The sequence below is a fragment of the Montipora capricornis genome, chromosome 13 (assembly GCF_036669925.1).
Source record: "Montipora capricornis isolate CH-2021 chromosome 13, ASM3666992v2, whole genome shotgun sequence".
NCBI lineage: Eukaryota > Metazoa > Cnidaria > Anthozoa > Scleractinia > Acroporidae > Montipora > Montipora capricornis.
Genome location: NC_090895.1, coordinates 28,863,737 through 28,889,288, shown reverse-complemented (window position 1 = coordinate 28,889,288; position 25,552 = coordinate 28,863,737). Strand labels below are relative to the sequence as shown.

Here is a 25,552-nt window from a genome sequence, read left to right as displayed (position 1 = left end):
TATTAGCCTGAATTTATATGCCCGCTTCCTATCCGGTTGCGAATGCCACGTGGGCACACATCAGCCTCAAAGCTAAACAAAGGAAAATTAAAAAATGCAAAGTTTTATTTTAAGACATACCAGGTGTTTGTCGGTTGTATTTAGGGTTCCTTTGTTCACGATAAAATTGCTCAATTCAGGATAACAATTCTTAACATAGCGTTTCATTTTTCGTCGATTTGGAACAGAGTTGCTTTACGCCCTCTCATTCCAGCTTTTCAAGTCATTCTAAGAAATCACGTGTCACACGGATATATCATGATGATGATGTATCATCATCATCATCATCATATTCAGTTCTGTGTGCTGTTAATGCTGCATATGGGGCATGTAAGTATTTCCAGTTCTAAAATAGAAGTTCTAAACTGCTGAGTTTAATACGATAGTAGCAGAAATCTCCAAGAATTTGGCATTTTCTCAGTGATGTTGATTTTGCAGGGCGAAACTAATTGTAGCTGCATTTTGACACGACTTCGGTGTATTGCGGAGCGATTTTTAAAAATGCACCTGGTAATTTTTATTCCTTACACCGTACATAATGGTAGCAAATACATTTACTTGTCCTTATTGCATCTAAAAAATTAAATACACCTTACTTTTACGAATATTTATTCGAAACGTTGCTAATTTTCTTCTATTTATTAATTCCGTGAGAATGATAATACATGTATCGAAATATAACTGTGAATAATATAAATACACCAACCAGATGAAATGCTACAATATACTCTGGCAAATAACTCTTATTTTTCTGTCGAAAAGTTCAGTTGTAGGTCTTCTTTAGGCATCGTAGCATTGTTCTCTTCTTGTACCCTAAAGCTCTCTCTTTGCATGTGTCTTTCTTTCCGAAGGCATTTAAAATGGTCTGTTTTAAAAGCAGCATACAACGCCTCATTTATTTCCCCGGCTTTCAGGTCATTTTCACTTATAACAGCGTGGCATTCCACATGGTTTGGCGAGATGTGGTGATTGAACGCAAAAATGTTCGAATCCTTTTCGCAAACCACGCCATAAGATATTTTTCGCAGAGGAATGAACGTCAAAGAAACGTCTCGCTCGCGTTTTCTCTCAACAAAGCTGATGCCTTGGTTGTTGATTTTCAAGCAATTTGTCCGAATTGTGTTTCGATAATCCTTTTTTCCACCCGTTTCTCTTATTTCATCTATTGAAGCTTGTACGCCCTCTATGCCAGGGCGAGAATTAAGACAGAATCCCATATAAGTGATGCGAAACGAAATCTCTTGAATAAAAGTCCTGGAGTCACTTCGACTTAGTCCAATAACTCCCACCTTCTCTTTAACGGCCTCCATCTACAGGGAGAACTCTTCTAATTTTCCGCGCTTCAAAGAAAGGCTCTCTGGTGAACAAAGTCAGCTTTCATTTGTTTTGTCCTTGTGACAAACCTCAAGTTATGAAATTGTGTGGGTTTGCCAGAGTACTTCCACATGCACGAGTTAAAAAATTAACAGGTTCAATTGGAACAGCTATTAGAATTGCAAATTCGTGGCTTTAAAAACATTTTCCATTTGCACCGTGAAAGTATAAAGACTAGCTCAGAGTCTCGGCCTCTGAGCTAGAAATATGTTTCAAAAGAAGATCTTGAAATTTGATTTACGATTCACTCGTTCACTTTTGTTATTCAGCAATCACAATTTTGAGCTTTGCATATTCAACCATATTCGATGTAACAGGGAAAAGCGGGGCTGATGAATTAACTTTTTGACTGTCGTTGTAACGAATTTATATAGATGAATCCCTCGACCGATCGTCTCATCCGTCTGAGAAAATGCCCTCAGCAACAGGGCTTTTCCTCAGAGGGTAAACGTGGACTCAATAGCCTGCAGTGCAGGCGTCTTGTTGGGCTGGTCGAGTTCGCTTGTTACAATCTCGCAACCGCCATTTTATCGCTTGTTACAATCTTGCGACCGCCATTTTATAGACCGCGCCATGTTAGACGGTGGGGAAGTCTTCCACTGCATGAAAAATTCAAGATGGCGGGTTAACTTTTTACGATGTCAGCGCTCGCTCGAAGAAATCTCACCTGCTCTGCAGGCTATGGACTCAATGGCCAACGCATCAACTGCCAACCGGGCAAGAGATGTTCCGCATATTTCTGCCTACGTCCCTCGGGACGAATATGTCCGAAAACCCGCACTCAGTATTCTGATTTCAGTCGGCTATTTCACCGGGGCTAGTTCTCTCTGTCTCTTGATAGCGCAGGTTTAGACTGTGTGATGCCATACACTGCGCTCTGTATGGTATCGTACTGGCAAAATGCTACCGGCAGTGTATGAGTTTACTTTAAACCTAAGGTAACTGCCAAATTAATCGAAAACGAAGAAGAAGAGGAATAATGATAATTAAGCCTCCTCGAACAAACAAAACCCTCTCTCATATAATTCACAACTGCACCATGAAAGTCTTTTCCTCGTCCCGTCTCTTCTCGTCCCGTCCCTCGGCTTTCAAGGATCTCTTAGATTATGCACGAATCGAGTTGTCATAGCAACACGTCCCTAATTTCACTTGCATCTCAAGAGAAGAAAGTACTTGAATATGCGTGATCTTTTGTTCCTTATACGGTCTTATATGGGTGAACAATTATCATTTAAACGATGTGAGCAGATGTTTACTGACATTTAGTTTCTCTATAACGAACTCAAGCGTTCTTTTCAGTACACGTAAGCGGCAACCATTTGAATGACTCAGTGATTAGATCTGGATGACTGTGACGGAAAGTTTTCTTCCGGAAAAGGAATAGATTTCGACGTAGTTTACATGGGTATTATGAGATCAAAACAGCTGAGATCAAGCGAGGAAGAAAAACAAAATAAAGGAAGGAGAATAAGTTTAAGAAGTATCAAACAAGAATATGAACTGGAACCATCGCAGAGTTTCATCGTCCGCTTCGCTGGAAAAATCGAAACGTCTAATCCTGGGGGCGAAAATATCGATGACTCCCTGCGAAAACTGTATAAGGAAGTACAAAGTGTGTATAGTTTACCCAGAGTTTGTTTAGAGATTTCGTCAAACGATCTTATAATTCGGAGGATACAAGCTGGACTGGAGGCTAACCAAGAGGAAATAATAGTGCCATTTGGTCGCATATCATTTGTAGCTGCTGACAAAAAGCATCAACTCTTCGCTTTCAATGACTTGGTGTCGCAGAAACCGAGGAAAGTTGAATGTTATGCTTTCATCTGTAATGAATCGGAAAAGTCAGATGTTGTTGTGAGCGCTTTGTCGAAGGCGTTTCACGGTGTAAACGAACGACCTCGCAGAAGATCAAGCATTTCTACATAGGAGGACTCCACTATAGTTGAGTCTTAATCATGCTTCCATGGAAAGTGCAAACAGAGGAACAAATGGGGGAAATGAACGATAGTGCAACCATTTAGAAGAGGAAAAGTAACGAAACGTATTTTCCAGTTAGTTTTCCGTGCAGGGGCTTCAATTTGAAATGCTGGCACCGATTTAAATCCGTATTCATAAAAGATAGCTCTCAAACGATAATTGCACACTTACCGAGGTGCGCACACGCAGATGAAACCCAGGCAAGATTTGCTGTTAATCGAACCGTTTTTGCATTTGATGCAGAACGTAAATTATAGGATTATAAAGCTTAGAAATAAAACGTTTTTGTACTTTTCAATAAAATTCCTCAGTTGTCTTAAACAAAAATTTCTCAAAGTTTGCTCAGAGTGTTTAGTTTACAGCGATGAAATGTCACGTCATCCAAACAAACTCATTTACACTACAAATATCCAATCATTTGCTTGGTCAATGGTCATTATTTTTTTTAAAATGCCTTATGTTACGAAACTGTTTTTGTCCACGGAGAGGTGAAAGAAAAGGCTGTAACATAACAAATATAATTTGAAACAAATTTACAGCCATTGTAGATAATAGTTTACAGCAGTATCGCTACCTCCAACTCTTTTGCCAGTACGACAAGAGATACATGTAGCAGCCGTTAACAATCAGGGGCATTGCGCACAAACGTCTTTCAGCCCACAATTACAATTAAATTTACAGGATGAATTTGTTGTTGCAGTGAAAAGAACCAATTTAGCTCAGTTCTTTTTATGTGAAAATTTTACTTGAGTCATGCTACAATTATTATGACAACAAATTTTAACGACCTCGCCGCGTTAATTTCTTCCAACTGTGGCGAGGAGACACATCGCGGATGGGTGAATTACTATGCAGTCAGTTTCTGTCTCATTTGTTTGGTGGGGTGGGTTTCGGAGGCCGCTACAACACGGGCATCCCGCGAAAGTAAGCGGGTCACCCGAGGGCAGCCTGTACCCCGTGAAAAATTGATAGTGACACTAGCCACAGGATCTGGCGTCACCCAGATCGTTATTTTCCTTACTCATTAGTTTAAGGCAAAGAAATGATTGCTCCAACGAAAGGAATTAAATAACGACAGTGCATAATCCATGTGGGAGGGTTTGGCAAATTTTCACATACATTAATTTTATAGTTTTACTCGATATCCTCTGTGATCTGTTTTATCACTTAATGGTTTTAATAAAATTTATAATAAGTCGTAACTTCCTGTGCCTAAAATGGTTAAAAGTCATAAACAATTTATATTGCGCATGCGCAAAGCGTTGATCCCATTGAAATGGGCAAAAGGCGGACGTTTTTTTTCTGTCTGAAACAGCTTCTGCAGTTTCAAACTCGTTTGCGGATTATTTGATATTTTAAAAATTTACAAAGAGAAAATAATTAGACTATTACATCGGTCTGCACGGTCTCCCCCAACCTTGTTCCCAGGGTCTCTCGTGTTACAAGAGAGAACCTGGGAACGAGGTTGAGTCTGCCCCGCAGCCCTTCTTAGTGTCGGGGGAGACTAGTGACTAGTCTGCACTTAAAAAGCTCATTCATAATTCATGAGCGTAACAGCCAATCAAACATGGATAAAACGTCATGTGCAGGAGCTAACAATCCTCGTTAGTATTCTTTATATAAAAAAATACTAATAAGGCGTAGCTTGTTTTTCTTGTTTGCTAACATTCTCCCGTCACAATTTGAACCATTGTTTTGAGTCCAGAGGGACACGCTTGTTTAGGTTCAAAAAACTCGCAGCTAAAGCACTCGACCACGCCTCTTGTTTTTAAACCCGATAAAACACTGCTGCTCGTTTCTTAAACACAACATAGACAATTTTGATATTCGCTGACAAATTGAATGATAAGGAGCGAGGAAGTGATTCAAGAGTGCAGAGATTGAACTCATTTCGATCAACCCAGGAAGCTGTTTAAAACCCGCTATACACTAGCACAAAAATCTAGCACGGCACTCCGAAATCTCGGTACCGTACCTATGTTTTTCGGGTATAGCACGGTAAATTGTTCGTGTGTAAACAGAATAAACAGAAGGTGTATTAGGCACCTGGCCAGAAATTATACTATTCTCTGGGAGAGGAAAGGGATTCTTTCTTCTTTTTTTTTTTTTTTTTTTTTTCTTAAGTCGTCCTCGGTCTTCAGAGTTTCTACAGCCAGCTCGGGTTGAAATGCTAGAAAAAGTCAGTAATTCCCAGGCAAAACCTCTATCAATAACAAAATTTCCCAGCCAGCTCATCGAAACACCTGTATTTTTGCCAGCCAGCAAAAGATTCGTTGGGTGCCCCTGAATATTGGTACCGTGCCACGATTTTGGAGTGCCGTGCCAACTTCGTGTGTGTGTGTGTGTAAAAGGGGCTTTAGGTTATTGTGTAGGTGATGAGGCGGGGAAGATTGACGTAGATCAACAGATTTTTTCACAATAATATTGATGGCAATTTTATGCACACCGTACGGGTATCACACAGCAAAATATCATAAATACTAAGCCGAGTACATATTTACATGGCATTTTGAACTTCTCCGTTATTTTGCTGTTTGTTTGTTTTTTTGTGAAGACGATATTTCGCTGCCAATTCAGCCAATTCACCCATATGCAGTGGATGTCCAAAGAGGGGGTTTCTTGCTTCGCAGGAGCGCGAGAAAATATCCTTCATACAGACTTTCCCATACCACAAAAAGTGGAGGAAATGGAATAAACTTGTTTATTCGTATCACGCTGGGATTATTTTATACTCACAGCCTAATCATACTTACATCTCGAACTCTGATTGGAATACAGAATAATTATAACTGAGGAATACAGAAAATAAACATGCTTTTACTATGCTAGTAGACTAATAAACTTGTCAGACGGAACTTTCATCCTTCTTAACCTTTTCTTAAAGGTGAGACATATATTTATGACGCTTACAAGTTGTGCGAAGATCTCTGTTGCACTTACGGACAAGTTTCAATTCTTTAGGAACTTTTTCAATAATTTCCAAAATCGAAGTCATGAATCATGTATCCTTTTCAACTCTGTCGCAATTTGGTCTTCTTTCCCACAGTAATTAAGCTGAATACAAAATCTTGTTCTTTTTTTCATAGCGTGGGAAAAATCTGGCCTCATAATCTCCGGACTGTATAGTCCACAAGCATCGCAAGGATGAGGAGATTATCTTCTTTATCTTCGTAAAGGAACGAATGGCCGTAATTGATGAACTAATTATCTTTCGGTATTTAGGGGTAATTATAGTGAATTTTAACCAACAGAAAACTTGCAGACTGAATCCTTAAAAGCAACGCTCAAGATAAAAAAAAAATTGGAAGTCTTCAAATCATATTGTTGATTTTAAAAGATTATGTAGGTTTCTCCCTACGTGCCTTGTGTTCACTTAAAGTACTTGGTTTGTAAGGTTGTTTTTAAGTATTTCTCTGCATCAGCGTCAAGTCTGTGGGAAAATGAGGGCGGAGTGACGCAATAAACGAGAATCTCAGTGTATGCGGAGTATATTAAAGAAGGACGGAGAGCTTAATATTGTTTTACCGCATTGTAATGCTTTGTATCATGAAACATTTTTGTCTTGAGTTATCTTTTGAATAGCCGACATACTTGACTTGTGTTGTCTTTGATAACGAAGACGGTTTAGGGCATAGTCGGAATGATATCCCACTGACTCAGGTTGTACATAGTCTATAGCTATATCGGCTTTCCCGATGACGAATCAGTACATTCGTCAGTAACTTGAAGGCCTTTAATATTATCACCGAGGAAATCAACCTGAAATAATCGCCTAAAATTGTAAGTACTTAACATTATTAACTTGTGCTCAAAATGCAAAAGTTGTTTGTTTTTCAACGCTCAAAAATAAAATTCAGCAATATTTCCACACTTAGCTGAAGAAAAAGAACGCTCTGAGATTTTACATTCCTCGAAACTGGACAGAAACCGCTATCTACTCCTAGCTATGACCACAGATTGAATAAAAGGTACCTGGATGGGTGTCGCCGCAGAAACCCAACAGCCTGAAAAACAAGTTTCCAAAATATACGTTAAGTACTGGTTGTCTGTTCGGCTTTAAAGTTCAATTTCGCCCACTCTGGGAAATGACTAAATTCTTCGTTGGAAAAAAAGGGTAATTTTAAAATTTTCTTCGCTCAGAAAAAAAAACGTAACCATTACAAAATCAATGCAAGGATCAGCAGGTTTAGTCGATTATAGGAATGCTAACGGCTTTGATTTCAAGAAACAATCCTGAGTTTCATTGTAACTCATGATGGTGGATAAACGAGGAACCACCTGTCACTTTACAAGTTTGATTCTACTTTCTACAAAAATTAAATAATTATTAATCTTTTGTGTTAATTCTTGTATTAGAAGTCCCCATTCGAGCAAAATTCCGGCACTCTTGCAAGTACAACCTTTTCAATCCTTTTGGCCATTTTGTACACAACCTGATACATCGGCTCAACTTCCTGCAAAGTTTTTGGATTTTAATTTTAATCATCATTTGTTTGAATAAACGGTCAGGCCCAGTTATTCGGGGTGGATAGCGCTATTCACTGGATAAATCACTACCTACTGGATAACTCAATGTGGTTTTGCTAGTGTTTATCCGCTGGATAGTGATTTATCCCAGGTGGATGCCGTTATCCATCTTTTCAACTACCGACGCCAGAACAAAATTAAGTCACATTTTCTTTTTTTACTACATTTGCCAAAAACGCAGAGAAATATTGAATTGTCAAATGAAATTTTTAATTTAAGCTACAATATCGTGACGGAAACCCATTTAAGTGTAATCACGTTCCATATTAGGAGGCGTCAATTGATATTTGTCACTTTCCAATTCTCACCTCACATCAGGAGGGCATTGAACTTTAGGGGTGCAATCGAGCGAGTTCTTTGGACATGTAAATTAGCGTTGTGCATATTTTGGTCCTGCATTTTGATTTAACATTGTATTTACGGGTGTTTCTTCTCGTCAAATATGTAGAGGGAGTGTACATCAAAAAAAGAAAGGCAAGGTATAATTGAGTACAAGAGAGAACAGATTGGACGAGGCCAACCGACAGTTCTGGGATAAAGTTGAAGACCTTCGCGTTGACGATAAAATGACTACGGTCGATCGGGAACAACGAAATAGCATAAGCCTTGCAACAAGTCCGAGAAGGACAAGCAGTGGGCAGTATCACATCAAAGGATCTCTAAATGTAGCTCAAAATGAGAAAGAATGGATCGAAATCCAGAAGACCACGTTCACAAACTGGTGCAATGTTCAAATCGAGCCTTACGGAGTGCAAATTACCGGTGACTTTGCGGAGGCCTTTTCAGACGGTTTAATCCTTGTTTACCTAGTAGAATCGATTTCTACCAAGAAAGTTGGCCGCTTCTTCAAGAATCCGAAACTAACCGCACAGAAACTCGAAAATATCGAAGCTGCCCTGAGACTTCTCAAAAGTGATGGAATCAAACTTGTGAACATTGGTGAGTAAAATATAACACAAAGTGTGACCATTTGTCATCACCTTCACCTCTGTACAAATATGACTTTATTGCTACCACTACTACTACTTCTTTTCTGCAGGCATCGTTAAGTAAACAAAACAGTACGATGCAAGTGGACGACAAAAGAACTATTAAGTTCCGTGATGATCGCAAAATACAAATATTTTTTCGGTCCTAAAAAAATTCTCGCGTTCCGGGATCTTGCTACTTCTCGTTTCATCACGCAAGTCACCCTCAATGTATTTTTTTCCCAAAAGGTAACTCGGAACTTCTCTTTTCTTTCTACGATCAGATTACAGTCATCACCGGACGTGCAGATTTTTCCTTAGAGGCAATATTGCGCTTTTAAAAATTATGCACGCAATTTAAGTTTCACAAAAGGCCAACCAAAGACCTGTACCTAAATTGAATTTTCTTGAGAATAAATTACGAAAGGCACAAGTAGTTCAAACTTTCTCAACTATTGTGGAGGAAATACTTACGACACTTTCATTTAAACTTCTCATTGTTTAAATATTTATTATATAGGTCGACGAAACTCGTTGAAAGCAATGTTTACCTTTCCTTCTTTTGCCCTAAGGTATGATTAAGATAGATTTTGCCCCCACGCAAGTGGAACCACGGCGGTTTATTTTTATTGTTATTATTATTAAGCTTCCTCCAGAATGGGTCAAAACAATAAATTTGATTTATGAGTATCGGTTTGGAATAGGTCCAATTCTTTCTGTTTCCGTTTTTCATGCATAAAATATTTCCACTTTCGTAGCAACGAGATATTAATCGTCTTTGGTTTGCAGAGGCGTAAACGCTAGAACGTTCTTTAAAATCGTGGTAAAAAAAAAAAACACGAACGTTTGGCCAAAATATTCCGCATTTTTAAATAAGGCATCGATGTCTGTCAAGGTTTAATACTTGTAGCACTATTTTTTGGCTTAAAAAATCGCCATGATCGATATTGTGGCCAGCTGTGTTGCCGAAATATTGGCCTGGTTGTAAAGCACTTTGTCTCTGTTCTCCTTTGTCTCAAAAATCAGACCTCCTGTATTTTCTGAAAATATTTTATGCAACATCATGCAGTAGAAAATGTTGTGTTACTTTCTGTTGAGGTTGGCCTTGGGCCCTGTGGATACTCAGTATTCAACTTTTCACTTTTTTTTCATGATCAATAAAGATAACTAGCACACAGTGCGCTCCTCCTCACGATTACTGATTACTATACTACTTCTGTTATCAGTAACTCATGTAAAGCATTTCTTTCGCTCAAACCCACAGTTAAGATATCATTGACACCACCTATTGTCATTACTATGGCAACCAGAGTCTGACTGGCTGTTGAAACAAAGGGTCTTTTGTTCCTGTGGTTCGTACATTTGAATGACAAAAGCAATGTTTGTAAACAGATCTCTTCCCTACACCACACCAAACTCCAGTAATTTTATTCATCGGACTAGATCGGCTATTGTTGATGTTGTGCCCAATTCAAATCTCCCAGGGTCAGGATTCTTTGCGTATCTTGTTGTATTTTCATCAGCATTCACATTTAAATGATCTGAAAATACATGAAACAAACCGTTTTCATTCCCAAAGGGTTTGAGTTGAGTACTAAGAACATTGAGTTAGCCTATTTGGTCTATCGATAGCTCGGAAATACTGATAGTTTTGTATTTCTCAATACCAAGGCACTGAGGACATCGCCAATGGCAACATGAAGCTGATTCTTGGGTTGCTATGGAGACTAATTCTTAATTATCAGATCAGTTCCAGTGGAAGTGCATCAGGCAAGCAGATGCTTTTGTTATGGCTAAAAAATGCTATCCCCGACATGGAAATTAGAAATGTAACAACAGATTGGAATGACGGCGTGGCCTTAAGTGCTCTCAATGAATTCTGTCAACCAGGACTGTGTTCGAATTACAAAAGTCTCAATCCAGATGACAGGTTCCATAACACAAGCGAAGCTATGGACACTGCCGAGAAAAACTTCAAAATCCCGAAGGTACTATCTTCGGAATTCTTCTCGAGTCCGTACGTAGACGAGTTGAGTATGATGACGTATCTTTCGTATTTCACTCAACCTGGATCTGTTGGAGAGAAAAAGACACTGGAGTTTATCAACGAGTCTGCGCCAGGTTTGGACGTTAAGAATTTCAACACGGATTGGAACGATGGCAAAACGTTGTGCCGTTTCCTGGAGGCGCTCTGCCCGGGAATTATACCCGATTTTGAGAATATTGATGATAAAAGTCCCCTGGAAAACGCCACTGTGGCATTGAACGCCGCTGAGGATAAACTGGGCGTTAAAAAAGTGCTAAAACCGGAAGAGCTTATCAGCCCGGATGTGGATGAACTAAGCGTTATGGCTTATATGCTACAGTTTCGCAACGCTGACAAGCTACAAAGTCAAGCTCACTTGTTTAAGGCTGACGGGGCAGGAATCAAAAGAGGAGTTCGTGGAAAGGCATCCGAGTTTTCGCTTTACGGGCGCAAAGATGTCGGTTTTGATGGTATCCGATTCGACGTGAGAAGCCCGAGCGGAAAGTCCTATCCTGTAGAAACTTACACTGCATCTGATGGCTCTCTAAAGTGCCGTTTCGTTCCATTTGAAAGTGGCCCGCACAAGATTTCGGTGAAACACTTTGGTAAAGAAATTCCTCAGGGACCTTTCAATGTAATGGTGCACGAGAACGTAGGAGACGTCCAGGTGTTTGGAGCAGGGATAAAAAACGCTGTAGTCTCAAAGACAGCAGAGTTTATTGTTCAGACCAACGATGAAAACTCACCACCAGTAACAGCAAATGTGGAAGGGCCAACAACAACCGCAGAGTGCATTATGGAACACCTGGGAAACGGGAAATGGAGAGGTAGATTTATTCCCAAGGAAGTGGGAGAACACAAGGTCCGGGTTGAAGTCGGTAGCACCCCTTTACTTGGCAGTCCGTTCACGTGTAAAGTTGGAGACCCGTCACAGTGCAAAGTAACTGGGAACGGTAAACATTTCTGCTTGTTTAACAATCTTCTCTGACACGTAAACTAAATACATAATACAGGGCCACTTATTTCCATATCATTGAATAACAAAGCTCGCATTGTTGTGTGTCTCGTTCTACAAAAGCGTCTAACTAATTTGCATGTGCTGGCCCTGTGTTGCCCTGTATTCTGTAGTTGCTTGTCAAACAATCTTTCATTTTCCCGAAAGAAAATTTCATTCTAGCGAGTTAAGGAAGAGTCCTTTTCCCATTTTCAGAAAATGGACGTAAATCAGCAATAGGACGCCCCACCTCTTACGAAGTGGACACGTCTGGTGCGGGCCTTGGAGAATTGGCCATTCAATGCCGAGGACCCGACGGAAACATTCCTGTTGATGTGCGTCCAACATCCCCTGGTAAATACAATGTGTCTTATATTCCCAACAAGCCTGGAGAGTATAACATCCAATTTGTGTTTAATGGAGAGGATATCCCTGGCAGCCCGGTCAAAACTTTGGTTAATGACCCCAGAAGAATTGTTGCGCATGGAGATGGGCTTCACAAGGTAAGACGGACGATTTTAAAAGGCAGCAAGAAAGATAAATACTTATCACTCATTTAAATTTTCAAGTAAACTTAGTTTTGTTGCCGTGGCCGTCGTTCCTGATTGACTGAAGCACGTCGCAGAATTACGTTATTGGCCACCAAACCCAATGTGTATCTTGATTGATATTTTCTTGTACAGGTCAGCGCTGACGAAGAAGCCGAATTTTATATCAGTCTCCAAGGAGCTGGGGATGGTGAGCTGACAGTGTATGGGGAAGCACCATACGGGGACTTTCCTGTGGACTTATTACAGTCTCCCACAGAGAAGGACACTTACATTGTGCGATATACTCCCCTGGGAGTGGGAGAGCACAAAATCCACATACTCTTTGCCGGGGAACCAGTTGCAGGAAGCCCTTACATTGTGAAGGTATGAAAGTGCTTTTTTCATTCAATGAAACAAATTGTAATTACCGTTTCATTTAAGATTGTGAATTTTTTGCTAAAGGGAAGAGTGTCGTGTTGGAAATATCCTTGAAATGAGGATAAGCTTTTTACCGCATCCATAAAAGCGGCGCCGATGTGGTTCTCTTTGGTTAAAGTCTCGCGAGCGGCGTTTTACATTATTGACGGTATCAGTAAATAAAATCAGAGCTTGAAAACAGGAATAAAACTGACATTTTGAACTGCAAGTAAAGCAACAGCGAAGGTTCTTGTTTTATGTCATTGCTCAATGTTTTCGCCTGCGGATAAATTTCGCATCTTTTTCGCATAGTTGTGAAGATATTATTTTTTGTATTTGGAAGAAAAATCTCCAGAATTTCGTACCCTTGTCAATGATTATCCAATGAAGTTTGCAAATTTATCTTTTTCCAAGGTTGTTGATCCCAGACAAGTCAAAATCGCATCGGACAAGTTAGAGAAGGAACCAAAGCGATTCACTGTCCGTCACGAAGTGGACATACCTGTTCAGGTTCCGGGATCTGCTGGGGAGGGCCAGCTGGAGGCCACCGTTTTGGGCCCTGATCAGATGAGCGTCCCTTCAACCGTCACAAAAGAGAATGATGGGTATCATATCCGGTTTGTACCTCGTCAAACCGGTCAACACAAGGTGATGGTCATGTATGGTGGCAAAGAAGTTTCTGGTAGTCCTTACTCCATTCGTATCCGGGACTCCACTAACAAGAGAGTCAAGGTTAAAGAAATGGAGCAGATGAGAACGGGGTATTCAACCGACAAAGAGGTTTGTTTATATGCGCGTTGTATTCTCTAAACTATATATCATGTATACACACATAAATGCATGCATTTGATTGGTTGTTAGAAGACAGGCACATAGGTGACGTCATCATCAAAAACTTTTCATTATTTATTATATGAAAGAAATACATTCAATGTTGCAGAGCGTCTGTTCAGTAATAGAACACAGAAGAAGTGAAAGTGTTGTAAGAACATCAATGACACACTCGGCTACCGCCTCGTGTTTCTGTTTTTTTGCTCTTATCAAATTTTGACGTCATCTGTGATCTCAGTATTACCGAACAGATGCACGGCAACATGGAATCTTGTTGTTATAAGTTGCATGATTTGTCACAAAATTGGATCGAAGGGCTGAGTCGATTCAACCTTTTCACCTTAGCCGAGCAGTCACAGAAGACCCAGGCAATCAAAAAAGCCACTCAGAACTCGAAACCCTTTTCTCAGTTGAGTAATTCTCTCGCTTTTTCCCTTCTTTCTCTCTGTCAGGTGGATGTTCCAATTGAGGTTCCAGAAGAAATAGAAGATATGTCGGCCACAGTTCATGACGAAGACGGTAAAATGGTCCGATCGACGCTGACGTTGGAACCCGACGGCTTGTACCACGTGAGGTGAGATGATAAACAAAGCAAAAGGTTTACTTCCTCTTCTAGGCCCCTAGATCAGCATGGATGTCTCTACGCGTGCGCAGCTCAAACGCGGACACACTTATGCAGTTTGATCTCAATTTTGTTCCCAGAGCCTCCTTTACCCTTGTCCAGCGGAACAGCCAATAATCCAAAAACCGGATCCAGAAAACGCTCGTTCTGGTTGAATAACTGCGCGTGCGTTAAGGGTTTTCTGACTGCTCGACTGCTCGGCAAAGTGCAATCCGATTATCCTCTCACATGGCTTAATATCATGGAATTTTCGTAAAATTAATTATAAACAATAGATACGTTGTTTGTGTTGGATATTACGAGGCTTCTGTGCCGTTAAAAATACTTATTTCTTCGAAATTTGCGTTTTCTTTAGGTTTCTTCCATATAAACCGGGTCGTTACACAGTGGACGTACGCTGTGGCGGTCAGTCCATTGAAAACAGTCCGTTTGTCATGAGGATATCAGAAGCCGAAACCGTGTCAGTAAAACTGAAAGAGCTTGAAAAAGAGGTAAATAGATCAGTTTTGGAGGTCACTCTTTTACCTTGTACTCTTCCCTGTGAATGAGCTTGATTTGACAACAACTAAGCACTGTTCCCTCCCCTGATAGGACGGACCTCGCTACTACGTGGGGCAGGAGGTAGACGTTCCCATGGAGATTCCTCATGGAGTTGATGACGTGTCTGCAGCTGTGTATGACCCTGATGGTAATTTAATGAGGTCCACATTTCGGCGTGAAGGGGACGGTTTGTTCCATTTGAGGTTCACTCCTACGAAAGTGGGACAACATAAGGTAAACAAACAGGATCAGTCGGTATGTAAAAGCCGAGAGCTGAATGTCACTGTGCTGAGTCGTAGTAAACTGTGCACGGAAAGAAATAATTATCCCCTTCTTACAAATCCCTTTTTGGACGAATTTGATGAGTCGTAAATTCGAACCTTTTTCGTTCTCAGTCCTCCTCGCGCGTAAATGAAAAGTAGTGTCGATTTTTAGTACGAGGCAAAAATTTGTCCTCAGTGCGTTCTGGTGACCCATGATAAGCCTCAACACAAAGAGGCAATGCCTGGTTTTGATCAGAACATTAAACATGAGAAAGCATGCACGCAAACCAACACATAAGAAGAAAAGGTGTAAGTCAGACATAAGCCCGCGACATAAGCATGAACAAAGGTGCTAAGATCATAAGCTTTTAGGAGAAAGAACAGAAGCGACGTAATCTTTGTGGCTTAGATTTTAGCAGTAAAACGGTCAGGAACTCATCATGATCAAGGGGAGCCTTTTTCTCCCATACTTGGCCTCGCAGTCAACCCTTTGCCGAGTAGATTTACTTATAGAACGCCCAGTGTTGTAAAAGCCAATCAAAACAAAGCTGTCTCAGCGTCAAGGGAAATATGAAATAGTGGAAATAGAGTAGGTCCGATTACCAGTCGCGGTTTCAGTAAAATTAACCCCGTCTCTCTTTGGGGAAGTAAGCCGGCCTCGAGTGAGCGGCGGAAATCAATCCTATAAGAACGGAAAATACGCAAGCTTTGAGTCTTGGTTTTGACTCCGAAACAAAAATTGTTATATGGAAATAAACTTTTTCACATATTTTTTATCTTCGCTCTTTGTGACAGTTTCGGTCGATTATTTCTGTTCTAAGGTGGATATTCGTTCTGGTGGGCAATCTGTGGAAAACAGCCCATTTCCCTTAAATGTCGTGCAGCCTAACAATGCTATCGTGCGATTACGTCAACCTGAAGAGGCTGAGAGCAAGTACTTAGTCCGCCGCGAACTCGACATTGCACTCGATGCAGCTGAAGGAGCCGGCAATATGTCTGCATACGTGAAAGGACCAGATGATGAAACCGTACCGTCGTCGTTTGACAAAGGAGATGATGGATTGTACCACGTTAAGTTTGTACCTTACCAAGCAGGAACTTATAAGGTAAGGCTTTGATTTTGAGAGTAAGCAGTTGTTCGTTATAACCAGTCCGTTCGGTTCGCTTACATACCTACACTAAAGACAATGCACGCAGCTTTGGATGTTGTCCTTCGGTAGCATTTTGACTATCCATCCCTGATGATGCCGTTGAGCTGCGAAAGGTCGGACTTTTGGTTTTAGTATTTTACAGTAGTTCAAGGTCACATTAGTATTTTTTTTCTCTTACAATGCGCACAGTTAACCTTCCGGGTGGTTGAAGGCAAAATTCTTCCGCCATCTATGTCCGATCGGTTTCGTGCCTGGCCCCGAGGCGTCTGGCTCTCCTTAAACCAAAATGAAGACGGATTGATCCCAGACAACAAAATGAGAAACTCTAAAGTACTCTCATCATGGTCAGCCGCTTGAGTTATCGTCGTCAACATACGCCTCTTTTGATTGTTTTTCTTGCTCCTACTATCAATACGCACCGTAGACGTGTGCAGCGATAACAAGCAATCAATACTGTCTTCAGAAGGCATCTTCGCGCAGTAAGTTTTCATGAATATTATCATTGTATAATTTCAAAAGCAGCGACCTGTGGCACTGTCTTCCACGCAGTTACATTAAATTATGAAGCGAAGAGATCACTCTTGCGGAAAAAGGAAACAAAGAAATGGTTTAAAGTCTATCAAAACTATCCAAACTCTATCAAAACTAGAAAAAACGCTGTCAAAACTCAATTGTAACAAGTTCAACTTTAGTGCTTTAAACATCTATGTCCATTATATGCACAGGCCGATTACCAGGACTAAATTAGAGTATTGTGCAACAGGCCAGACCGCAGAACTTTATTCTTTCAGAAAAGCGAGTAAGTTCATAACTTCCCAGAATGTTTGCCAGACAAGGTTGTACGGCTTATAATTCTTATCCGAGAAGCTGAGAAAAATCTTGTTTTATTTAAGGATCTTACTTCAATGGAGAGTCCTTTTCCTTGTAGTGATCCAACCGGAAGTTAGGAACACGACCTTCTTGTACATCACTCCGATGCTATTTTGACCAACTCGCTGTTTCCCTTTGCCTTGCTCCGGTTCATTCCAATTATCAACTCATATTTCTAGTACGCACATTTTTATATTTCTGGTCTTCTTTCCTCAGGTTCATGTCGAAAGCAATGGTATCCCAGTAGCAAGCAGTCCTTTCCTTGTCAAAGTCGGTGATCCCGGAAAAGTCCAAGTTGCGCATGTGCGTAGCGAGGAGTTGTTTGCGGAGCGAGTAATCAAAAATGAAGTGGACCTGGCGGTGGAGGGCTCGAGTGACATGAATTATGATGAATTTACGGCTAAAGTAACCTCCCCAGATGGAGAACCCGTGCCATGTGTTGTTACCAAGGGAACAGATGATCGAGTTCACGTGAAGTTTACGCCCCATAAAGCTGGCCCCTATACGGTAAAGATTTCTCACACGTCTTGAATTTACATTGTAAATTGTCAGGAAAATATTCGCTAGCAAACACAAAAAATGCTTACTCCGGTTTTGTTTTAACCTGCGAACAGGCTCTGCATTGAGCAGTTAAGAGATGCTTGCTTCGATCAGGACTCTATTAATCAGGGCAAACAACTAGTGCTTCCAGTTTGAACGATTGTTTTCTTAGGCCAAGTAAGATTTAGATCTTATTTTCCCGCGTTATCTAATAAAGTCTTTTATACACCTGTGACACTGTGACGTAGTAGGAGACATCGCACATTGATTGGCCAAGTTGACAATACCGTCTTCGTCAAACGAGCCGTTCTGAATATTGCTGGGCTGAAAAAAAAACGATGAAGGAAAGAGATGCGAAATTGTGCTCCTGGTCTTTGGCTCCTGGTTTGATTTGCTTTTAAAAGGCGCGCTGTCAAAAGCTAAGGGATTGATCTTCTTGGCCATGAAATCTGTTCGTTTTCTGAATGCCCTCTTATCTCTTCCTTTACAAATTTATAGTTTCTAAAGAAACTGTGGTGCTGCGTCGGTGGGAATGTGAAACAGGAAAATTTGGTTTTATCAAACGTGTTGACAAAGGTTGAATTACCACCACCTTAAGCGATTTGGAAAGCTGACGTTTCGAGCCTTAGCCCTTCGTCAGTCAGACAAAGGGCTAACGCTCGAAACGTCGGTGGTAATTCAACCTTTATCAACACGTTTGATAAAACCAAATTTCCTCTTCCTTTACAAAGCCTCCTTCACCAGTGAGAAGTGTTGACTGGATAGTGGTGCATTCCTCTCCTTCATAAATGTAGAATAGCAAAATAACGACTCCACTTGAAACGTTTTCCATGTCAGATTTTTGCACATGATCAATATCGTGTGAACTTGCACATGCAACGCTGGCTATACTGTCGGCAACAATCTTAAGTGAGAAATGCTTTTGACACCTTATTCTACCTCAAAACTATTTTTTAAGGAAAGATTGATACCACCGTTGGGTTATCTTCTTGAACAGGTCGATGTGTATTATCGTGGTGATCCAGTCCAAGGTTCTCCCTTTACAGTAAATGTGACAGATGAGAACCAAGGCGTACAGGTGGTGAATTTCAATCAAGATGACCGCTTCCTTGAAAACCGAGAGGCCGACATTCCCATAATGATACCAGAGGGAGCATCCTCGACTTACTTAACTTGCCGGGTCACTGATCCCGAGAACCAAATTCTGCATCATGAGCTTGTGTATGATCCCCAGTCCAATCTATATCACATCCGATTTGTGCCCATTAGGCCTGGACGCCACAGAGTGGACGTGGAGTACAATGGTGTACCGGTTGACGGATCACCATTTATTTTGAACATCGAAGGAAACGAAGGACATAAAAAAGTCTTTGCGTCTGGAGCCGGACTGAAAGGAGGTGGGATAAAGAATGAGAAATACTGTTTTTACCCTCGTGCTTTGTTCCTAATCTTGACAGACAACCCTTTTGGCCTCGTTATCAGTCCGAGGACTGCCCCCTTATAACTTGAGCTCGTCATGGCTACAGCATTTTGTCTAAGACTTAGCTTTAGCAACAAGGAAGGTTTCCATTTGCAATACGTGTACAGTAATGAAAACACTTTTCAGATCTCATTGTATTCTTTCATTTTTCTTATCTGTTGTTTGTATGTTAGCTTCAGTCTTGCTGTCATTTCACTCACGCGCAATCCTATGTAAAACTGTACGCCCCAGCTCGCGTGTCAATATGTAAAAAAATATCACCCATTCTTCTTCTTCTTTCAGGTATGGTAAACGAGAAAATAGAATTCATGGTAGATGCTCGAAACGCCGGTCGTGGAAAACTGACTGGAAAACTAACCGGTGTCAATTATCAGACTGATGTGGAAGTTAAAGATCTGGGAAACGGGACATACGCATGTCATTATTTGGTACCTCAGGCCGGAGCTTATGTCCTGTCACTCATGTGGAATGGACAGCATATACCCGAGAGTCCACATAAGGTTACTGTCAGAGAGCCCCAAGTCATGAAAGCCAGCAGCTGCCAAGTTGAAGGTACAAGGAATGTCTCCTTGAACGTTCCTTATTAATGTTATATGTAAAGCCCGGCGCACACTGGAGCTATAAGTTGAGGAAAGTTTCATTTCTGACTGTTGGCGTAGGAAAGTTTCCCCAGCGTGCGGTGGTGTTTTGAGCGCCAATGTTCACGCGTACCATCGGCGCGGAATATTCAACATGTTGAATAATTTTCGGCGTGATTGAACATTTCCTCCAAGTGTGCGCGAGTCAAAAGCTACGGCCTTGCTATCTTACACCTAAAACGCATGCGTATTGTTGTCAAACATGGCCGATACGGTAGGATAAGAACAATACTCAAGCCCAGACTCCAGCTCATCAGATGAAGAATTCTCTGTTTTTTCCAAATCTTTTTTTCCACCAGGGACCATGCTGAAGGATGGAGGAAATGCCACCGTTGGACAAGCTATGGGATTCAGCATTAACAGCAAAGATGCAGGGCCCGGACAACTGTACGTGCGTTGTCAAGGACCCTCCAAGGATTGTGACGTCACTGTGTTTGACAACAAGGATTCCACCTATCAAGTTCAGATCTTCCCTATGGAAGTTGGGAGCCACCTAGTGTACGTGGAATGGGGCGGAAGACCCGTACATGGAAGCCCTTTTTTGGTGCGCGTGGGACAGGCCCCTGATCCTAGCAAAGTCCGCGTTTATGGTAAGTAGATTCTCTGAGCCGCAACAACTACTTTCGATATTCAGCAGTGAAGTTAACAAATCAGCGTATTCTTAAGATACAGCTGGTAGCAGCACAAAGAACTAATTCTCACAACGTATCGGATACTGAACTAGTTGACGTGGTCATCAGTGTTGACCTACGATGCTCGTTTCTTCCCCACAGGTCCTGGTCTGGAAAATGGCTTGTTGCGAAACTTCAAGGGCGAATTCCTCGTGGAAACCAAAGGCGCAGGCCCTGGGACCCTTAAAATCAGAATCCATGGTCCTCGAGGAGCGTTCAAGGTCGAAATGTACCGAGACACGTCGAAGGAGCGTTCTATTGGAGTTCGATACAATCCAACGGAAGTGGGGCGTTACATGATTAACATAAAATGGGCCGACCAACATATCCCTGGAAGCCCATTTGACGTGTTAATTGTGGAAACTAGAGATGAATTGTATTCAATTAACGAACTTAAAGACAACGCGGTGCTTTTTCAACATAGAGACGCTACATTATAAATCAAAACTAGTAGCTAGTGAGCAATTCTAGAATACCCGAGTACAGTACTTAAATAGACTGCCACCGCGGTCCGCAGTCCCGTAGTTGATGAATACGAATAAGGGGAAGGACTGGGAGGGACTGCGGCCACTACGGTCCGGAGTCCCGTGGGGAATTAAGTATTACAAAGTGTCCCAAGCTCTCTCTTCCTATCATAAAGTGACCGCGGACTGCGGTGGAAAAAAATTGACAAACCCAGAAAGGTGAATGGGTATTCTATAATGTAACCGTAGCGGGCCAGAAATAGCATTTCAATCGTTCTTGCCCGCTTGTTGTTGATAAAATCAGAGTGATGCATCCTATTCAGACGTTTCCGAAGTAGGAGTCCATGGAATATTCTATAGTTGCGTTTTTTTCATTCTGTTCATTCTGTTTTCCGTGTGAAGACAATAACGCTATTTTTTTCCTACGGATACCAAAAATGAGCAGAATACAGAGAATACGGCTGTTTTCTCGGAATAAACAATCCAGCACAGCTTGACGTCAAATTCTAATTTAGACTTCTCTATGCAATTTTGCGTCTGATAATCAGCCCAGTCGAGTGAATTGTGCTTTCCGACCATCCGTTGTTTTGAAAACCCAGGAATCCATAACTGGCAGTATACATATTCCAAACCAACACAGGAATAAAAGAGATGGGAACGATAATACAACAGCACTAAAAAAGACACAAGACATTTGTCCAAACAAATATCTTGCAGACGACTAACGATGACAAACGAACGAGACGCAAGTGCAGTAGGTTTGTAATTTTTTTTTGTGACGTCAACAGCCCATAACCCAAAACTGAAAATGATTTTCTTTTAACGAACTGGTGGCCGCGAATGGACTCTCCTTATTTTGAGCTCCCGAGTTAATCTTGTTATACAAAGTTGTTTCTATAATACTAAAATTTAATAAAGTCAATATGAATTGGGAGTTCCAAAAGAATGTACCCTTAATCTAAGATACACAATGTTCGAGTTGGTGTGCGACAATTTTCTTTTACTTTTAAAAGGCTTGTTTGTTTTAATCTCCAGTTTCGCTTGCAATCAGAAGTTGCTCAGAGAGTTTAGCTCTCTACTGAAATGAGCCGAAATGGAAAAACTGGAGAAAAAAGCAGCGCGTAGAATTTTTTTTTAGTTAGGTAATGTGGTATTCGCCTTGTACTGATTTAACCCAACACGATGCCAGCAAAACTGCATTGCGTCCTTAACTTGTTACCATAACAACAACATCCAATCAACGCCTTGCGTAAATCATGGTATTGGAAAATATAACCTGCGTTATCTTCAGCGAATATGTATTTAATCCAAGGTGTTTGTCTAAACTTAACATTATTTAAAATTAGAATAAACAATATATTTATAAGTTGGTAAGATTTAGAGATTTAGGTAAATCTGGTTGTATCGTTTTAACACTCACTAGTTTAAATTTATATCGTTAACGCACTTCGTAACTTCAAGGTTGGTCAATATTTGTCGATGCATTGCAATATCTTTATAACATTTGACGAAAATATAAGTTTTTTTATGGAAACTCTCCGCTATTTTTATTGATTTTACGTTTTTGATGACTTCACTGTATGTCTCTAGACAAATATTCCAAAATTCTCATTATTGTAGTTTTAGAATTGTTTTATTGTATTGGAATCTTGACTAAAATTGCTAAAATGACAATATGAGAAAATGAACTGAATATACTTGACAAGAGTTTACCAAAGGATTTAGGATCGTCAGTTTAGCGCGAGTTTCAATAGAGTGTCGTAAAAACCAAAACAATTAAATGTACTTTGTCCAATCAAAAAGAACGGAGACAATCCAGCAAACCAATCAAAACTCGAAGTAATTACACGTAGCCGACACAAAGCGCGGGAAAATGTGCACGCACGAGCCACGATTGGTTTTGGTTTCATTTCTGATTGGTTGAAAAAGTGGCGCGAGAACTTTGAACCAATCCTTGAGTGAAGCAATGCAATACCAAAGTGATTCGCTAATTACTTTCGACACTCAATTGAAAATCGCTCTAAACGTTTGAGTGAGTAATTTGCAGCTAGGAGCCTATAACCAGGTCTCCACAACTCCAATACTAGGTCTATGTGACGGCATTTTCGCTTGAGTCAAGCTACTTTTAGACAAGTTCTTAAACAAGATTTGGCGTGCAAGAGTGACCATTCTCAATCCCACGGTCGACCCATGGGTAATTATTTCTCATGCAAGACTTATGATGATCTGGAAAGGTCTGGTTTCCCAGTAAAATCAATCTAAAAATAACTCGGTCTGTAAAAACGCATGTAATGACGTTATACTCTCCCTGTCATGAGCACCTCGTGATTTGTCATAATTTGAAAATCTTTTAATTAGTATAAAATGTGGTAAAAACACATTCCGTCATCCATTCTAACCGTAATTTAAGATTTAAGAGTGCTGTTGAATTAAAGGTGGTCCGATGTAGGAGAGTAGCGGGCAACAGATTCAATAATTTTATCATGGAAAATGTCATTAACACGTAGTCAGAGAAATCAGAAGAGGTAGGATTATTTGTCTTTTTTTTTCATATGTTACCTGAACTCAACCTCGTTCCCAGGGTTTGTGATTGTAGTCTCAACGATAACGAGACCCTGGGAACGAAGTTGACCTGAACTTGGAGGAGTTATTTAGATGTGTTACTGTAAATAAAGGACTATTTTGGCAATACACGTGTTACATTTTTCAGCTCCCGACATCGAATCTTATTTCGAAGATGATTGGTTTTATGATACTCGCCACACCCCATCTGTGTCATTCGAGTTACGATAACCGAGAGGCGATCCCCAGGCCGCGATACTCGAGCCGCAAGACTATGAGTTTGAAACGGGGAGATGATAACCGTGAAGTTATGACAAATAGTGATGTCGGGTGTGCGAGTCACTGCACCGTAGCTGCAAAACAACTTTTTATCATTGAAAAACAGAAAATGGGTGATCGGCAGAGATTTCGCCCAAAGACAACGCCCCATTCCTTTCCTGCGTCTCGTGTTTGACACCAAATACAAAATTTTGTCTATTTTAGCAAAAGGAGAACTACATGCACGTTGGTGCATTTTCTTTGATTTACATAACTTGATGAAGAATATAATGGGACGGAAATTTCTAGAGTTTTGAGTGTCGCTTCGATGGTTTGCAAAACAGTTACTCTTTACGTCAAGTCATGATGATCATAAATAATCACAGAGGAAGTTAGATCACAACAAATTAAAAAACACGTAATTAACATTTCGCAAGCTGAGAATTAGAAGGAGCTTTTAAAGTTCTTAGACAAATAAAAACATTAAAACTGAACATCGCACTTTCGTAACTTTTTAATGTTCCCCACTTTAATTCTTCCACGCACTGACAAAATTAAGCGTCTTTTTTTAACGACAAATTAGTTGATTCCTTTTAAATTGAAAGAAATTGGACGTTTATCGGAATATTTGTCGCGCGCCTTCGATTTCAGTTGGCTTAATTTGGAAGACAAACCGACGCATTCAACCACACATGACAGCAAATTACTACTTTGGTTACATGAAAACTTCACGGACGTCTGTCTTTTCATCATGATGCAGCAAATTATCGATATCATTCCACTTCCATGATGGTGCAACGTAATTTTACCCTGGATACCTAAGGGTTATTTTTTCCATTTTTGAACCAATTATTCGGACTGACTGGGAGCTAAGCACCGAGTAAACAAAACAGACTCGTACGGTCTCGTGAATTTTTTCAAACTGTGGACGCTTTATAACCTAGTTATTTCACAAACGAACCCTCTTGAGTCAAGGAACGCATTTTTTGCACTCTTCAAGAAACATCATTAAAAATTACACGTTCTCAGTGCTTAATTCTAAAAGTCAATTTGAAAAATTCTGTTTTTAAATATTTATTCTGATTTTCTTTGTCACAGTAATGGAGCTCGATGGTAAATGCCTTTTTGCTTATTATCCCCTGACGTATATTTGTCCAAGAGTAATTAAAAAAATGTATTTTTCGTGAATGATTGAAAATTCGAATGACAAACGTTAAGGCAAAAATGGAAAACGTGTTTCAAAGTGCTAGGGCAGCTGCCTTCTGCAAGAAGACCTGACATGAATTGACTTGAGCACGAATTCGGCAAATTCCAAGAAAAACAAAGCTTGCTTGGTTTTTACCTCTTTGCATCTAAAGAAAATTCCTTACTTAAGACTGATAACCACCAAAAGTTTTTCACTTTTAAAATTTAAAAAATAAATAAACAATTTGAAGTAAAATTTCGCACCCGAAAAAAAAGTTTTCTGTACGATAGGACTTTATAACTTTTCTTTCTTATTCTTCAATCAGCTTGTAAAAGCGAATGAAAACACGAAAACGTGATTCGTTAAGACAAGGTATCTTTTATCTTTCTCGGAGGGTTAAGAAATGAGTCAACACTCTTTGATCAAGAACTTCCCGTCTGCCTGGATTAAGTAGCTGCCAAGAATTTCGAGTAGCTCTAGGAAAAAAACTAAAAACGCTCATTCTTTACATTAAAGATATTGTGTAAGCGCAAATACTGGGAGGAAAACTTTGAGCAGAAAACAGCGGCAAATTCTTGAAATTTAAAATCTGTGTTTCAGTGTGGCAGTAGCTTGAAGACTGTT

At 40.4% G+C, this 25,552-nt stretch overlaps 3 protein-coding genes and 1 non-coding gene across 5 annotated transcripts; 2 read left to right on the top strand and 2 right to left on the bottom strand.

Annotated features, from left to right (window-relative positions):
• Positions 1–296: 296 nt before the first annotated feature.
• Positions 297–23,611, top strand: LOC138029635 (filamin-C-like). Of its 2 annotated transcripts, none has more exons than XM_068877339.1 (15): positions 297–369; positions 8,366–8,856; positions 10,557–11,864; positions 12,122–12,408; positions 12,589–12,819; positions 13,267–13,632; positions 14,136–14,257; positions 14,661–14,796; positions 14,897–15,079; positions 15,930–16,214; positions 17,346–17,636; positions 18,667–19,066; positions 19,432–19,701; positions 20,087–20,377; positions 20,561–23,611. In XM_068877339.1, exons 2-15 carry the CDS (start codon positions 8,484–8,486, stop codon positions 20,896–20,898), a joined length of 4,881 nt encoding a protein of 1,626 aa, XP_068733440.1. In that variant the 5' UTR covers positions 297–369; positions 8,366–8,483; the 3' UTR covers positions 20,899–23,611. The 2 variants fall into 2 exon arrangements, with proteins under 2 accessions (XP_068733440.1, XP_068733438.1); XM_068877337.1 differs by lacking the exon at positions 297–369 and adding an exon at positions 8,247–8,282.
• LOC138029637 (uncharacterized) lies at positions 379–2,425 on the bottom strand. The gene has a single exon (XM_068877341.1). The coding sequence runs from the start codon at positions 1,347–1,349 to the stop codon at positions 783–785; it is 567 nt and encodes a 188-aa protein (XP_068733442.1). The 5' UTR covers positions 1,350–2,425; the 3' UTR covers positions 379–782.
• Positions 2,562–3,717, top strand: LOC138029638 (uncharacterized). The gene has a single exon (XM_068877342.1). The coding sequence runs from the start codon at positions 2,815–2,817 to the stop codon at positions 3,337–3,339; it is 525 nt and encodes a 174-aa protein (XP_068733443.1). The 5' UTR covers positions 2,562–2,814; the 3' UTR covers positions 3,340–3,717.
• Positions 4,276–4,428, bottom strand: LOC138031058 (U12 minor spliceosomal RNA). Its single transcript, XR_011128159.1, has one exon. It is a non-coding gene; the product is annotated as a U12 minor spliceosomal RNA (small nuclear RNA).
• Positions 23,612–25,552: the final 1,941 nt, after the last annotated feature.

Coding starts and splice junctions, on each gene's coding strand:
- LOC138029637 (XM_068877341.1), bottom strand. CDS start 1,349: ATGGAGGCCGTTAAAGAGAAGGTGGGAGTTATTGGACTAAGTCGAAGT.
- LOC138029638 (XM_068877342.1), top strand. CDS start 2,815: ATGGGTATTATGAGATCAAAACAGCTGAGATCAAGCGAGGAAGAAAAA.
- LOC138029635 (XM_068877339.1), top strand. CDS start 8,484: ATGACTACGGTCGATCGGGAACAACGAAATAGCATAAGCCTTGCAACA. Junction 14,797..14,896: donor TGAAAGAGCTTGAAAAAGAG/GTAAATAGATCA, acceptor CTCCCCTGATAG/GACGGACCTCGCTACTACGT. Junction 16,215..17,345: donor ACCAAGCAGGAACTTATAAG/GTAAGGCTTTGA, acceptor TTCTTTCCTCAG/GTTCATGTCGAAAGCAATGG.